Source organism: Mirounga angustirostris, unplaced genomic scaffold, assembly GCF_029215605.1.
Source record: "Mirounga angustirostris isolate CCGP_5_RB_7025 unplaced genomic scaffold, mMirAng1.0.hap1 SCAF_3, whole genome shotgun sequence".
Taxonomy (NCBI): Eukaryota; Metazoa; Chordata; class Mammalia; order Carnivora; family Phocidae; genus Mirounga; species Mirounga angustirostris.
Genome location: NW_026991711.1, coordinates 89,851,188 through 89,867,913, shown reverse-complemented (window position 1 = coordinate 89,867,913; position 16,726 = coordinate 89,851,188). Strand labels below are relative to the sequence as shown.

Here is a 16,726-nt window from a genome sequence, read left to right as displayed (position 1 = left end):
TTTAGTCATGTCTTTATTGTTTTGGTATCAGGGCAATGGTAGCTTCATAGAATGCATTTCAAATCCTTCCTTCCTCTTCTGTTTTTGAAATAGTTTGAGAAGAGTAAGTATTAATAATTCTTTAAATGTTTGATTGAATTTAATTTTGAATCCATCTGGTCCTGGACTTTTGTTGAGAGTTTTTTGATAACTGATTCAGTTTCATTGTTGGTCATTAGTCTGATCAAATTTTCTTTCTCTCCCTCATTCAGTTTTGGGGAGTTATATGTTACTAGGAATGTATTAATTTCTTCTAGATTGTCCAATTTGTTCGCATATAATTTTTCATAATATTCTCTAATAATCCTTTACATTCCAGTGGTGTTGGTTGTTATTTCTCCTCTTTCATTTCTGATTTTGCTTATTTGAGTCCTCTCTCTCTCTCTTTTTATAAGTCTGGCTAAAGGTTTATCAGTTGTGTGGATCTTTTCAAAGAACCAGTTCTTGATTTCATTGATCTGTTCCACTGTTTGTGTGTTTCTATTTTGCTTATCTCTGCTCTCATCTTTATTATTTTGTTCCTTCTAGTGGTTTGGGGTTTTGTTTGTTGTTTTTCTAGTTCCTTTAGGTTTAAGGTTAGGGCTTTATTTGAGATTATCTTGCTTCTTGAGGCAGGCCTGTATTGCTATAAACCTCTCTCTTAGAAACACTTTTGCTCCATCCCAAAGATTTTGGACCATTGTGTTTTCATTTTAATTTGTCTTCATGTATTTCTTGATTTCCTCTTTGATTTCTTGGTTGACCCATTCATTGTTTAGTAGCACCTTATTTAAATTCCATGTATTTGTGGGGCGCCTGAGTGGCTCAGTCGGTTAAGCATCTGCCTTCAGCTCAGGTCATGATCCCAGGGTCCTGGGATCGAGTCCCGCATTCGGCTCCCTGCTCAGCGGTGAGTCTGCTTCTCCCTTTTACCCTCCCCCATCTCATGCTCTCTCTCTCATTCTCTCTCTCAAATAAATCAATAAAATCTTAAAAAGAAACTGTTTCCTTGTTGACTTTCTGTTTGGAGGATCTATCCATTGATGTAAGTGGGGTGTTAAAATCATCTACTACTATCAATTCCTTCCTTTAACAGTTATTTTTGTATTTGGATGCTCCTATATTGGGTGCATAAGTATTTACTATTGTTCTATCTTCTCGTTGTATTATTCCCTTTATGATCATATAGTGTCTTTCTTTGTCTCTTGTTACAGTCTTTGTTTTAAAGTCATTTTGACTAATGTGAATATTGCTACCCCAGCTTCTTTTCACTTTTCTTTTCACTTTCTTATCACTTTTGTGTGATAAGTATTTTTCCATCCCTTCACTTCCAATCTGCATGGGTTTTTAGATCTGGAATGAGTCTCTAATAGGCAGCAAATAGATGGGTCTTCCTTTCGTATTATGAGACATTTTAAAAACAAATTGTGTACTGATGATTTCATTACAACTACCCCAGTATGAATCTCCAACAAAGAAGACCTTTTTATTTTTTGCAACAAAAGCATACTACCATTATCATACCCAACCAAAATTAAAAATAATTTCTTGATATCATCTGATTACCAAATTTGATTTTACTTTATCTGCTTGTCTTTTTTTTTATAAGTCCACACATAGTGTCTGATTGATATGTCTCTTGCATCCCTATCTCCTCTTTACTATTTATTTTTTTAAGAAACTGAGTCATATGTTCCCACATTCTGGATTTAGCTAATTGAATCTTTGGAGTGTGGGTGAGCATATTTCTTTACCTCTTTCTGTAAATTAGTGTTTAAATCACAGGGTTTGATTAGATCAGTTTCAAATTTTTGGCAAGCCCTTTGTAGTGTTGTGTATTTCTGATTATATCACATTAGAGACACCTTTATAATCACTTTAGAGAATGTTTAGATTGATCTGTGAGTTTGGGTATTGTTAATCTAATCCATCCACTAAAAAGTTCTCTATCAACTTACATTTTTATGGAATATTAAGTTACCATCAAATATATTCCATACAAGAAAGGAAGGTTATGATCTGTAATTTCTTCAATTTTTAAAATAGGACTTTATTCTCTAAAATCCTCCAGAGGTGACCAATGGACTTACACAGATTAGATCAATGATAGGTAGATAGATAGATAGATAGATAGATAGATAGATGATAGATAGATGATAGATAGATAGATAGATAGATAGATAATAGATAAAAGAACTAATAGATTGTATATCTTCAAATATATAAATGTAGTCATTAGTCCTTTTGGTACTCAAATTCTTCCACAAATTAGCTCCTGTGCCATTTTTGAGGTACTCTAATTTTGATAGCTTTCTTATTTTCAAGCAAAGGAAGCTTTCTAATATCATTTTATTCCAAACATAAACTCAGTAAAACCCTTCTTCATTTTAGTGGGAAAATGTGTTTAGAGACCACAATCTGTGCATTAGGGTGCTTCTAGTACTTTCAGTAGTCCAAATATGAAAATACATCATTAAAACAATTAAATAATGAGTTCATATTGATACCACCAACTCAAATTAAAATTTCAGAATTATATATTTTTTTACATTTTATATTTTTATTTTATGGTAAAATTTTAGCTTCTGTTGTCATTAACAACATAATTAGCTATTAATTGTTCTTGATACATATAATAGTTTAATAAATCAATACCAACTTTTTTTTTTTAAGATTTTATTTATTTATTTATTTGAGAGAGAATGAGAGACAGAGAGCACGAGAGGGAAGAGGGTCAGAGGGAGAAGCAGACTCCCTGCCGAGCAGGGAGCCCGATGTGGGACTCGATCCAGGGACTCCAGGATCATGACCTGAGCCGAAGGCAGTTGCTTAACCAACTGAGCCACCCAGGCGCCCCAATACCAACATTATTTAACAAGAAAACTATTTAATATATTTTAAGACTTTTGTTATTTTTTTCTGATATATCGTACTATTTCCTACTAATCAAATTACTGTTTTCAATATATGTAAATTTATGAGTTTATAATGAAACTAAAAGTATTTTCATTTTTCGCTTGGGAGGATACTAGGGGACAATTTCAGTATTTTGAAACTGATAAATTAAAGAAGAAGCATCTTGCTTTTTTCATACAATCTTGTAGTTTATGGTAAAATAATAATTGATCAAGAATGTTTCATTTTTATAAAATATTCCTACTAATAAATCAAGAAAGAATGATAGAATTAGATCAGCAACTTAACAACTGGTATGTTTTTGGGCAAATTCCTTATGTTTTATGAGTTTATTTGTAGTATTTATAAGTGGGGACGCTCGTTACCAGGCTTTGCCCTTAGGTATCTCCCTGTAACTGAACCAAAATTTTGGGAGAAAGTATATTAGCAATGGTAGGCTAACTAAGGTAGTAATCAGTCCCCAATATTAACGCCTTAGTAAAATAAAAGGCCTTTTTTTATACTCCCATTACATGGCTATGTGATCCTGTTCCATGAAGTCAAACATGATACAGTCCACCTCTATCACTCCATTTCCTTTTAGGCCCTTGCAATGCTCTATATGGATTTTGGTTTACTAAGTGATTTGCTTTGGTCAAAGTTGCATCAGCAAACATGCAATCAGAGGCCTGACAATTGCTCACCATCTTGTTGATCTTGGAGACTTTACCAATGGGAATTTGCTTGTGAGAGTATGAGAGGCCACACAGGGAGAACCAATGAACCCCAACAAGCCCCGCTGACCTAGCAGCTAAGTGCAGATGAATGCGCAAGCATCACAAGACATTCTGAGCCTTACCAGAAACTGCCCAGATTAGCCAAGACCTGTAGAATATTGGAACGATTGTTGTTTTAAGTCAGTTTTGGAGTAGTTTGTTATTTGGCAATGGATAACTGATACACTGGGAATATAGATGAAGCAAGATTAGCCAAACATAATAATATGATAAAATCAGGTTCATTTTATTACTCTGCATTCTTTACATAAATTTCAAATATTCTATAATAAAGAGTTAAAAAGAAACTACTGAATGTCAGTATCATTTGAAATAATTTTTAGTTAATTTGTTTTAATTTCCTTTCAATGTTTAGGAATTGCTCTTTTTTATTATATTTGATTTTTAAAATTATTTAAAATACTTTTTTTCCCAAAATTTAAAATATAAATATCCAGAAAGTTCTAGCGTTCATCTCTGTACCCTCTCCCCCATTCTTTCTCTCTCTCTCCCCTTAGACATCCATTTATATTAGTTGTTACATGACTATTTTGGGAGGCATTTTAGAGATTTGTTAGTGAATTATTTGTTACCAATATATAGACAACTAGGCAAACAGGAGAATAAGGCAGTTACTAATTTCGAGAAAAACTACATTTGTTTGAGAAAAGGAAAATTAATCACAATGTAAGATTTGCTATTTGTGAGTGGCATGTATGTTGTCACATCACTGTAAACGGTATCCATTGATCTAACTAAAATTACAATACAACTATATTGGAGGTATGGGGGATAGAAAATTCTTTGGATGTGGGGGGTAAAGAAAAAGCCAAATTCTTATCTTTATGTTAGTAAGTGAATAAAAAACTGTATAAATGAAAATAAACCAAGAAATTGCAATTTGGACATGCTATTCAGAAATACAAATAGTCAATACCAAAAGAATGAACTAAGAACTAAAAGTCATCTTCTTTGCAGAAGGGTGGTGGGACCTGTTGGTTTTTCATAAGGATCCTTGTGATTATCTTGTGAGTATATTTTTGAATCCTTACTAGTTGTATGAGGTAAGCTGTTTCTTATAGCCCCATGAAAATATTAATTCTTTCAGAGTTTATTACCTATCTATTGCTGCCTAATGACTTATAGCAAAACTTGGCATCTGGAAACAACAGATATTATTACCTCATAGTTTCCCTGGGTCCTTGAACAACTTAGATGGGTGGTTCTGTCTCAATCTCCCATGGAGCTGCAATTAAGATGTCAACCAGAACTACAGTCATTTTGGTGTTTGACTGTGGCAGTCTGCTTCAGGGCTCACTCACATGGCATGCCCAGAAGCCTCCAAGCCCACTCATGTGGACCTCTTCCAGGGCAGCCTCTGGACAGAGCAGTTGGCTTCTTTGACAGCGAGTGATCCAGGAGCACCCAAGATGGAGGCCACGACCTTTTTAAAATCTAGTCTTGGAAATGCTATCTATCACCTCTATCATAATCTGTTACAGGCATATCCATCAGTCCAGCCTGCACTCAAAAGGAGCGCATTAATTCAGGAACAAAATTTGAATGCAAGGATGTGGATAAGATATCTTAGGGGTTGGGGCGCCTGGGTGGCTCAGTCATTAAGCGTCTGCCTTTGGCTCAGGTCATGATCCCAGGGTCCTGGGATCGAGTCCCACATCGGGCTCCCTGCTCAGCGGGAAGCCTGCTTCTCCCTCTCCCACTCCCCCTGCTTGTGTTCCTGCTCTCGCTGTCTCTCTCTCTCTGTCAAATAAATAAATAAATAAATAAATAAATAAATAAATAAATAAATAAATAAAAAGATATCTTAGGGGTTGCCTACAACAGGAGAAGTGGCTTCTCCCAGTTCCTATAAGTAAGTGTAAGCAGTAGCCTTGTGATAGAAAACCACCCAGTTTGATTCCAGGGCTCATGTTCTTAACCACTATGCAACTCTCACATTTGTTGCCTGTGTGGTATTTACCCTGCATGTGAAAGCAACGCCTCCTTTCACACTGTTGCCATCTTGGGAGTGTAGGGTGGTAGGAGGGATAATACACATAAGAGCTGACTTTCATATGTATGGCACACACCCAGGTGTGTTAGGTTTGAGCAAACAGAAATAAGCTATATGTTATGCTCTGTATATATGATGCAAACTATGACTCCCCCATTTACCTCTGGTTCCGAAAGTGTGCGTGACTGCAAGAGAGAATTATAGGAGTACAAGGATAACCTTGGATTCACTCTAATTTATAAAAAGTCAAACCCTCTCAAGCTTTAGAACTTTATTGGTAATGAATTATCTGAGGCACCCCTCACACTTGATCATGACAAAGCGCAGCTTCATATTTCTGGGATGAGGCATTAGTCACAGGGGCATGTTGGCTAAGGTGAGGAGCTGGTGCTATATCTTTAAAGCTGTTGAGAGCCACTGAAGTGTTTTAAGCCTGGGAGGATGACGTAATAGGATAGGTACCTGCTCCTCTGAGCTATAGCATTTTGTCTAAAACATCAGATGACATTCTACATTCTCATGCATGAGACAGCAGATGCCTCCTTTACACGCCACTGAATTCATTCATGTTACTGTAATGAGACTTATAAATTTCTCATATCTGCATATTGGTCAAAGTACCCTATTTCAAGGCACCCGTGTCTGCCCCTCTCTCTGTGCACGTAACCAAATTTGTGGCTACAACCAGGCTGTGAGCTTTCTATGGCACATACTGATTGCCTCATTCATGGTCTGTTGTCAGGTTGCAAACACGCTACTGACACATGTTAGGAATTCAATGAATGTTGTTAAGTCAAAATGGACTCAACTGGATTGGACGTCTGCTCTGTTTTAGGTACCGTACTGAGCTCTGGATGTACAGAAATAAGATAATGCCATTTTATTTTATTAATAAAAAATTCATGACCATATATATTCATTCAGTTTTTCATTCATTAATCAAACATTTTTGAACTACTCTGAATGTGGCATTGTGCCAGGTGCTGGAACACAGCATCACACAGCACAGGGCTGCTGCTCTTACAGCTTCTGTGACCACTGTTGGGACAGAACAGTATATGATGATCCTAGCTCAGTACACTGTGTGGGCACAGAATAGGGGCTCATACATCAGCACAGAGAAGGGCCACAATTGAGGGAAGGGGAGATTTTTGGGGGGAAGTAAACTCAGTGGTTCAGAAGAATGGATGCCAGGATGAATGGGGGTGCAACTCTATCAAGTATTGGGACACTGGATTGCGAAGACCTGGGTGGGGGAAGTGGGAAATCAAGGCTCTAGAAGGGGAAGGAATCAACAATGAAAGTAATATTAGTAGGAGTTACTGATCTCTCTAAAGTGACATGTAAAACCAAGCAAACCTTCATCTCTGCTGTCTTTGTGTCTTTCTAGCCCTCTACGAGCAATCCTGCGAGGTGTACAGGCACCAAGGGAACACAGCTGGTTTCTTCTACATTGACTCTGATGGCAGCGGGCCACTGGGACCCCTCCAAGTGTATTGCAACATCACAGGTAAGGATCAGAATCCCTACTCACTCTTAACCTAGCTATGTGATGGTACACAGCAAAAGAAGACCGCTGGAAGGGGATATGTGTAAATAAAAATTTAAAGAACCAACTTCTGTGTAGAGGGGATGTTATTTAAGTAAATAATAGAAATTGGCAGCTGGGTTATCTTCATTAGAGAGGAAGACTTAATGGTCTTGATCACATTCTGCTGAACCAAGAATTAACTCTGAAGCATTTTCTTTAGAGCTTGGCCAGGACATTTTCTCTCTTAAAACTCAAAAGCAGAAAGAAAAGAAAAACAACTAAACAAACAAAAAACAAAACTCAAAATCAATAGGGAACCCTGACTCAGGAAGTGGGAAAGTGTGATTCATGTCTGGCTCCGGGGAAGGTGTGAATCCCATATGCTTTCTGAGCTTCAGTTGTTCATCAGTGAAATGGGAAAAGTAGTTCCTTCCTCCCAGAGTTGAAGATGAGACACAATCATGAGTATTGGAGGAATTGGCCAGGCTACTTATCCAATAGATGCTTAATAAGAAAAATGAGCTATTTGCATTTTCCTGGTCACTCCTTTCTAAGTGCAGAAAGTCATAGTAAGAATTAATTATTGCACAGATTTAAAAACAATATACGATCACTAAGTTATTCTGAAAAATAATTCCTCAAAGCCAAAACCTGATGTAATAGTTCCTTAAAAATACAGCAATGCAAGTACCCTCTCCATTGTGAGTGTCATTAATTGACACATACACATTTGTGTGTGTTTGTTTCAAGCTCTGGCCTTTGGAAATGACAACAGAATCTTGTAATAAAGCAGAAAAGTAGGAGGGTATTAGGGCTCATTGAGTACTCAGGTTTCAGGCTTCCCTGCAACAAGGCAAGCGCGTTCACCGAGCTCTTTCTGTAGCCACAGGCTGGCCTGGGCACTGAGGATATGCAGAAAAATAAGACACAGCCACTCTCATTTGTGAGGCAGTAATATCAGGAAAAATGCCATGTACTATCAGAAGTAGAAATGCAAGCAAACCATTGCAAAACTGGTGATTATGGGCACTTAGCCATTTGTTCAACCGGATACAAACAACCACACTTCTTCTGCAGAAGATGTTAGTTACACAGAATTAGATGCATTTCACTGCATTTCCTTAAAACTTCATCTCTCCAAACTGCATATATGCTGGCTGCTTCTCAACTTCCCTATAACACAATTAGAAATTGTGACACTGTTTTCTTTTCTACGTTATGGTAACGTATAGCGTTAACCTATAGGTGAAGAACTAGTTTTCTCCGTGGATCTTATTTTCAAAATGTGATTAACACATGGAGCTCCAGTGATTCTTGTTAAAATTTCAGACTTTCTAGCTTAAGAAATTGATTTCAGTAAATGCCGTTTTACTGAGTCCCCTAAGTGATTCCGATGCAAACTGTCCCTGGTTTACCCTTTACCAAAAAACAGAGGAAGTGATTTGGCTGCAGAATAAGGGCAAGGGGACCAATGCCTGCTGATGAGAGATCAGGTGTGATTGCTTGTCTCCTACCCACTTTGGGAGCTGAACTGAGAGTTTACAAATACCATTTCTTACACTCCTCACAATAAAAACCTGAGATAGATATTTTTATCTCTATCTTACATAGAAGGAAAGAGAATATGAGAATTTCATGACTTGCTTGAGGTAATAAATACTGGGACTAATAGTCAAGACTCAGGAAGCAAACAAAACCTTCTGGTGCAGTAATAATTTATATCACTCAAGCATTAACTGGATACTTTGTATTGCTTATGTTTTGCTTTAAACTGATTTTATTTTTGTTATAAAATAAGTCAATATTAATTATAGAAAATTTAACGACAAAAGCAAGGTCTGAAGAAATTGTTAGTCACCTTTAAACCACAATCCACAGATTGCCATTGTTATTTTATTGTTAGGATTTCCTTGGGATTTCTTTTTTCTGTGAATGCATATGTGTGTTTCTTCTATGTACATATTTTTAAATATATATTTTAAAATCATGAATTTAATAGATAAGCATAGACTTGCCCTTATATCATTAAAATATCCTTTGAGATTAAAATATATACATTAAATATGGCTTAAAATTATTAAACTCTTCAAAATTATGTAAGCACAGTGACACAGAGGGTATAATTGATTCATAGGTCTCATTTACATGATGTTCCCTGCCTCTTTGGAAAGACTTCTCTTGGGGCTAATGTATGGTATTTTGTCCAGGAATGGCTAAAGAGGAATGCTTACTTGTATTTAAAGGTTGCTATTTTGCTGATGTAATACTGAAGGGATCGGGACCTCGGAGTTGTCCTGGAGTTCATAGGTTTGATTATGTGTGACTGGGCATTTCTTTTACATATGCTGTTTTGGTTATGTGCTATTGCAAAACATAGGTTTCCTTCTTTTTGTTTTTGTTTTTCTAAAAGAACTGTAAAAATAAAAGCAAACCTCAGTACAGGATAAATTCTATAATTCTCATCTAACTGACACACATTTTAATACATCAATATAATGATAATCAAACACATGTTTTTCTATTTATAATTGTTAAATGTTCTTAACTATGAATGACTTTTGACACCAGTGAAAGTGTAATGAAGTGGCCTGGGGAAGAGAGGGAAGGAGGAGGGAGAGAGAGAATGGACAAACAGAACAGAGGGAACAGAACAGTGTGGGGTGGGGTGGGAGGGAGACTCGTTCTGTGTTTACCCCCTTTTCTGAAAACACAAAGTTGCTCTTCTCTGCTCTCTTCAGCTGCATTATTGGGGTAATCACACAGAGAGTGTAAATGGCACCGGAAGGCAGGGGGCCTGGGTTCTCTGTCTGCACCTTGCACCAGTCAGCTGAGTGTCCCTGGCCTAGTTGCACATAAATAAGATATGGGATCCTAAAACAAGGATGTGGGGCAAGGTGGTCTCACAGGCCTTCCTCATTTAGAATTCCCTGAGAGATCATTTGAGGTTTGACAGAACAGGGGATGTTTCTCCTAAGAAATCTACAGATACTTGCAAATAGATGTCGTAAGGGTGAAGGGCAGGTTTTAGATTGAAAAACAGTAAATTCTAATCACAACTGCATCTTTCTTCACAATGTGCCCTGGGTGGACATTAGCTTCCCATTCCTATACTGCAGATGGCACCTTACCCCTCCCAGGAGATTTATGTCTGTGCATCTCACCTAGCAGAGGGTGATCTTGGGGAGATGAGCTTCCCAAACACTCACAAAGCAATGGCCCCATTCACTGGAAGGCAGCATGATCTCTGCATGGGGACAGTATGCCAATTTATGGGAGTAACCTAAGGGGGGTGATTAGGCTTATTTATAAAGTGGACTGAATCTGAACCTCTACACATTTTGACAGTGTGCCTGTGTTCTAAGTCGGTTCACCAGGGCACTAGCAGGTAGGAGAGAGGGAAGGTCCACTGTGGAGTGTTGAGTGAAATTATGGATGAAGAAGATAAAAAGTTTCTGGGGCACCTGGGTGGCTCAGTCGGTTAAGCATCTGCCTTCGGCTCAGGTCATGATCCTGGGGTCCTGGGATCGAGCCCCTCATTGGGCTCCCTGCTCAGTGGGGAGCCTGCTTCTCCTTCTCCCTCTGCCTGCAGCTCTGCCTACTTGTGCTCTCTATCTCTCTGTCAAATAAATAAATAAAATCTTAAAAAATAATAAAAGAAGCTAAGTTTCTGCAGGAATGCACAGTTGGCCTACTTCTAACATCTCTGTATAAGATTTATAATTCCGTTCAGCTCAATATAAGTTTGCACATTTCAGGCACTGTGAAGACTGCAACAGATACAAAATAGTATCTGCATCAGTTTCTCCAGGCTGCTACAACCAATTGAGTGGCTTAAAAATACCCAGAAGTGTATGCCTCACAGTTTGGGAGGCTGGAATTCTGTCCCAAATCAAGGTGCTGCAGGGCCACACTACCTCTGAACCCTATAGGGGGGAATCCTCCCTTGCCTCTTCTGGCTTCTGCTGGCTTGCCTAACCTTTGGGCATTCCTAGGCCTTAGCAGCAGCGCTTCAGTGATGCGTCCCCAGATTGTCATCCTGCTTCCATGTAGCCTTCTTCTCTCATGCGTCTGTTTCTTCTCTTCTTATAAGGATATCAGTCATATTGGATTAGGATCCACCCTAATGGAGTATGATCTTATCTCAAGTTGATTACATTTGCAAGGAACCTATCGCCAACAAAAGTCATGCTCACAGGTGTCAAGGGTTAGTACTTCCATGTATTTTTTGGACAGAATTCTACCCATAATAGTATCATTTCAGTCTCCTTCACAGGTTAATCATGGAGAAGACACAACAGCAATTATAATATGAGGGTCATGACAGGGTATGTATAGTGTTCTGGGAGCCCACTGGAGGGACACCTAACCGAGCCTCCTGTACAGTGGAAGGTATTTTGGGTAGGCAGATAATGCATGTTTCTAAGATCTGGATGGGGAGTAGGAGCTATCCAGAAGAAGGCAAAGCAGGGCATTTCCAGGAAGAACAAATGAATGTCAGGAACAGCATTCCTGCGGCCCCTGAACCTGCATATTTGTGAGGGCCACCAAACTCACCAAGATGAGTTGCGACTTTAGAACACTGAGAAATTCATCAAACTGAATGAGTAGAAAAGGATCACATTTACCTGAGTAGGGGCAAGCAAAAGCTGTTGAAAGTCCATAATATGAACTATAGTTTCCCAGCAAAGAAATATACTAAGTCAATTGCAGGGAAAAGAAGGAATGTTTTATGATAGACAATTGTTGAGCATGCAGACTAGTTGACTGTCCCTGAATGAAAGATGAACCACTTTCTGAGCACCAGCCAGAAGATGCCATCCTCATATCATTCAAGGACTTTAGCACTGTTATCTTCAGGACAGTGGGACACTCAAAGGGCTTGCTCAAATTAGGGACTGTTTACAAAGGCGTGAGCCTACAAAAGGAAATTATGGGAAGGGTAAGAGCAGAGCTAGTAACAGAGGGGTTTTTCCCACCATCAGGCCCATAAAGGTGAAGGGAGGGAGTGTTGCCAGAGTGGGAAGGAGGGCAGCGTGTGGAGAAGCTGTGCCTTGAGAGAACTATGCTCTCCTGTGTGGGAACAGTTAACTAGGAGCTTGGGGAATGCTCCATCTCTCCTTGTTCTTTCCAGTCTCTTCCCTATGTCTCCACCGAGCAAACCCAGCTAGATTTCAGAAGGCAAGAACAATTGTTGATGTGATGTTTTTCATCAGCCTTCCTGGGTACAGAGGAGGCAGTAGACAGATGGAGAGTGCATTGGTGGGGAGCAAAAGGAAAATATTGGTTAGCTTGTTTAAAGAACTGTGCAAAGAAGTCTGGGGAAACAAATGATTAGAATTCATCAAGGATCAATGATGGTAGTGAGGCAGGAGCTATCAGTGAAATCCACAAAGCATGCAAATATATGAAGCATGGATTTGTTCAATAGATTCTAACTTGAAGAAGAAAGTACTCCCTTTGCAGGTTAAATGGGAGTGAAATTAAGATGAATGCAAGAGGAGTGCTTTAGTGCCTTAGTTGGTTGAAGCAACTCTTGATTTCAGCTCAGGTCATGATAACAGAGTCATGGGATCGAGCTCCATAATGGGCTCTGAGCTTAGAGTGGGGTCTGCTTGATATTCTCTCTCTCCCTCTCCCTCTGACCCTCCCCCCACTCTATCTCTCTCTCTCAAATAAATAAATAAAATATTTTTTAAAAAAGATGAATGTGAGAAACACAAATTGAATGAAAGACAAAGAGAACTAACAAATTAAAAGTTGGTAAGTCATTCAGATGGTGAATAATTGAGGGACACAGAGACCACTAAGGGAAACTATGGCATATTAAAATATAATGTTTTGATAAAAGGGACACCTGGGCCCCATGCCACTACCTGGTTGTAAAAATCTCCTGTCCTGGATGTGGATAATTTTAGCCAATGATGAGAAGTCTGTAGGCATCCTTGGCCATGTCAATCCAATTGGGCAAGTAGGGAGGAGTGCATTCAAGACAACAAGAAATCCAGGAGGACTCAGAATTAGGTTACTGGAAGAAAATTCATGTAAGGTGAGCTTGCAGAGTGGGTTAGATGTCATAAGGAAGTAAGGGAGTTCCAGGCACTGGGATCAATATAAAAGAGAAGATAGGAATGGAGAAAGACCAGGGCGCAGAAAGTAGTTGAAATTAGTAAAAACCTGAGAAATCTGTGCAGGAATTTGGTGTTGAAAGGTAAAAGAATGAGTCTTCTCAGGTGTTTCCTGCTTTGCTCAGTGCAGTGGTTAATTTTATGTTTCAGCTTGGCTGGACCATGATACCCAGATATTTGGTCAAAAATTATCATTAATATTTCAGTGAGGGTGTTTGTTTTAGATAAGATTAACATTTTAAATCAGTGAACTGTGAGTAAAGCAGATTACCCTCCAAAACATGGATGGGCCTCATCTGATAAGTTCAAGGCCTTGGTAGAAAGGAGACTGACCTCTAACAAGCAAAAAGAAATTCTGCCAGCAGATGGCCTTTAGACTCCAACTGCAACTCTTTCTGGGTCTCCTGCTTTCTGGTTTACCCTGGAGACATTGGATTTACAAAGCCATCATGATCTTGTGACCCAATTCCTTACAATTGATTAATAGATTGATTGATAGAGAGATGATAGACTTAGATAGATATAGATATGGGTAGATATTTATAGTCACATCCTGTTGGCTCTTTTTCTCTAGACAACTGGGAATAGTTTAGTGCTCCTACTCTGGCTCTCCTCTCATTTTGGTATATTTCCAACATGACATCAATCGTACTACATTGTAACCAGTAGTGTTTACTTGTGAGTTCCCATGGATCTTTGAACTCCTTGATGGAAAATGAGGAACAGAGTGTGATGAATCCTGAATCTGCTTTATGCATGCTCCAATGAGTTCAGGGTAAATGGAACTCTGAGAAATCCCAGCCAAACTGAAGATTAATTTCTACCTTTCCCCTTTTTTCTTCCTAATCTTGCTAATTTATCTTAGATTTAGGTCCTGTCCCATTGAATCAATAGCAGTTTGGTACTGTGGATACTGCCTCCCAATGTCTGATTTAACTGGGTTTGAATCATTTCTACCACATGCAACGTCTTCTACAAATCCAAGAGTGCAAGTACCCACATTTTCCCCATAGCCTCTAAGACTTCTCATTGATGGTCTTCCTCAAATCCCTTCTTTTCTTCAAACACAGGAATGACCAGTGGGAATAGCACATGTTTTGGATTCACAATGAATTCAGATTCTAGTGCTGGCACATTCCGGCTGTGTGACCTTGGACAAGTCATTTAGCATTTCTGGATCTTGGTTTCCTTATCAGTGAAATAAAGATGTTAAAAATGGCTGCCTTTGAGATTAATGTGAGGATTAGAATATATATGCAAACTTCCCAGCCACAAAAAGCAAATGGTCATGAAATTGGGTAACCAAACACCCTGGTGTGATTATTAATCATGCACTCATTCTCTCTCACTGTTGCCCTAGTAGAGATGATATCTGTATGATCATCCTAGCTGTAAAAGATAGCTGTCTCCTTTTGTCAGCAATAGAGTCTGTGCTCCTTCTGCAGGTGCCGTGAGATTTCTGAGGTTCTAGGAGCCTGGAGGAAGAATTTGTGAGGGGAAGCCTCTAGTATTGATAAAGCAGAATTAGAAATGTGGGGCATTCTGACAACATTTTCCTTAGAACTTGACATTTAAGCTCATTTTACGCAGTTTCCATTTTGCCATTTTTAATATTAACAGGGCTTCTTGTCAACATGTTAAAAGATGTTTCCCAGCCATATGCTGTTTTTCCTCTGTACAGTAGAATTGCATATTGATTTGTAAAATTGTTTAGAACCACTAACAAAAATGCATTTATTTTCTCTCTTGATGGATACAATGCCAATTTCTTGTATCTAGACCTGTACAGCAATCATCAGGCATTGCAAGGAGTTTACAAGGAATGTTTTATCAAATCTCTAAAGCAAAACTTGTTTTTCATTCTCAAACAGCTCATAATCATTTGCAAACCACCTTACAAGTCTCCATATCTTATCACTCTCGTTATTATGATGCTCTGTTTCTCCTTTCTTTGGCAGCAGGCTCTGTTTTCATTAAAATTCATCAAAGCATGCATAATGGAGTAGGTAGAGAAGCTGCAATTGAAGTTTCTCTAATATTCCTGCACATAATTGTGCTGTGTGATTGCAGGTAATAGATTATCATCCAGACTATTGACAGAAAGAAACATGTCCATTCAGTTAGGCCTAACAGCCTTGCTGTTAAAGTTAGAGCAATGTCTGTGAGTTGACAGTTTGTGTATGGGCTGCACAAGGGTCTGTCGGTGTATAGGAAACAAGAGTTACCCATGACATTGAATGGAACCAACTTATAGCACATTTATCTCTCCCTGAGTTTATTAGAATGTTATTAATTTTCTGCAGCTGTATTTTACAACAAGGAGAAGTAGAATTCAGTTGCTGCTGTCTTGCACATCTGTAGTAAAGTTCTGCCCTTTTACTTCCTATTGGAATCCCCCATTGGCTTCTAGCCCAAACATTGCACTTCACACACACACGCATGCACGCACACACGCAAACATACACGGCACAAGAAGGAAGAATTAACATCCCTGCCTAAGTCTTCTACAAGAACAATTGAAACCTTGTCTTTCATCATAAGTTAGATGGCCATCATTTCAAAAGTACGTTTGCCAAAAACTTGTTATTTGATTATGGACTGCATACAGTTGTGTCGGATATCTACTGGGTTCTGGGTTAGTTCAAGACATATCACTGTGAGGTACCTGGAGTTGTTTTTACTTTGCAAATATGTTAATGAGGCTAATAAGTTACAGAAACAGGATTCCAATTATAGCTATCAGAACCTAAAGCCGTTCCTTTGTCTGGTGTGTTCTGTGTCTTACCAGAGGATCCTAAAGGCCAGGAAGCACTCTTTCCTCTCTTACTTTAAATCAGTATGCATCGCTTGTCTGCTTGGACCAGGCAATGATGAGGCACTAAGAATATAGAAATGATTAAGATATGGTCCCCCAAGTCCACAGAGTTTATAATCCCCTGTCCTTATGGGAAAAAAAAAAAAAAAAGAAAAAAGAAAACAACACCCAGTCCTCAGCCTTACCCACTCTGATTCATATTTCATACAACAGCTAGAGGGATCTTTTGAAAACATGGGTCTAACCGTGCCTTCCCCCATGCCCTTCTTTTACCTGTGCAAATTCCAAGCTCCTTAATCATGGCTTACAATTTTGAAGGGCATGGTTGTAAGGGTAAGTGAGTTCATTTGCATTAATTAAAAGTCTTAGAACAATTCCTGGTGCTTATTACATCCTTCAAATTATTATATTTAATATCTATTATAATTATTGTCCTGGGACCATGGGCAAGGCCCTCAATCTTTGTATCTCAGTTCCTCTCTGTGTATATGAAGGGTGATGATAACAGCTTTTTGTGATTGGTATGTACACAATTAAATGAGCTAACATTTA

At 38.6% G+C, this 16,726-nt stretch overlaps 1 protein-coding gene across 1 annotated transcript in view; it reads left to right on the top strand.

Annotated features, from left to right (window-relative positions):
* CNTNAP5 (contactin associated protein family member 5) overlaps positions 1 to 16,726 on the top strand; it is an 819,371-nt gene that overhangs the window by 532,786 nt on the left and 269,859 nt on the right. The window contains exon 12 of the mRNA XM_064586403.1: positions 7,094 to 7,213. Within this exon, the coding sequence (XP_064442473.1) occupies positions 7,094 to 7,213 (120 nt within the window). The remainder of the gene's footprint in view (positions 1 to 7,093; positions 7,214 to 16,726) is intronic.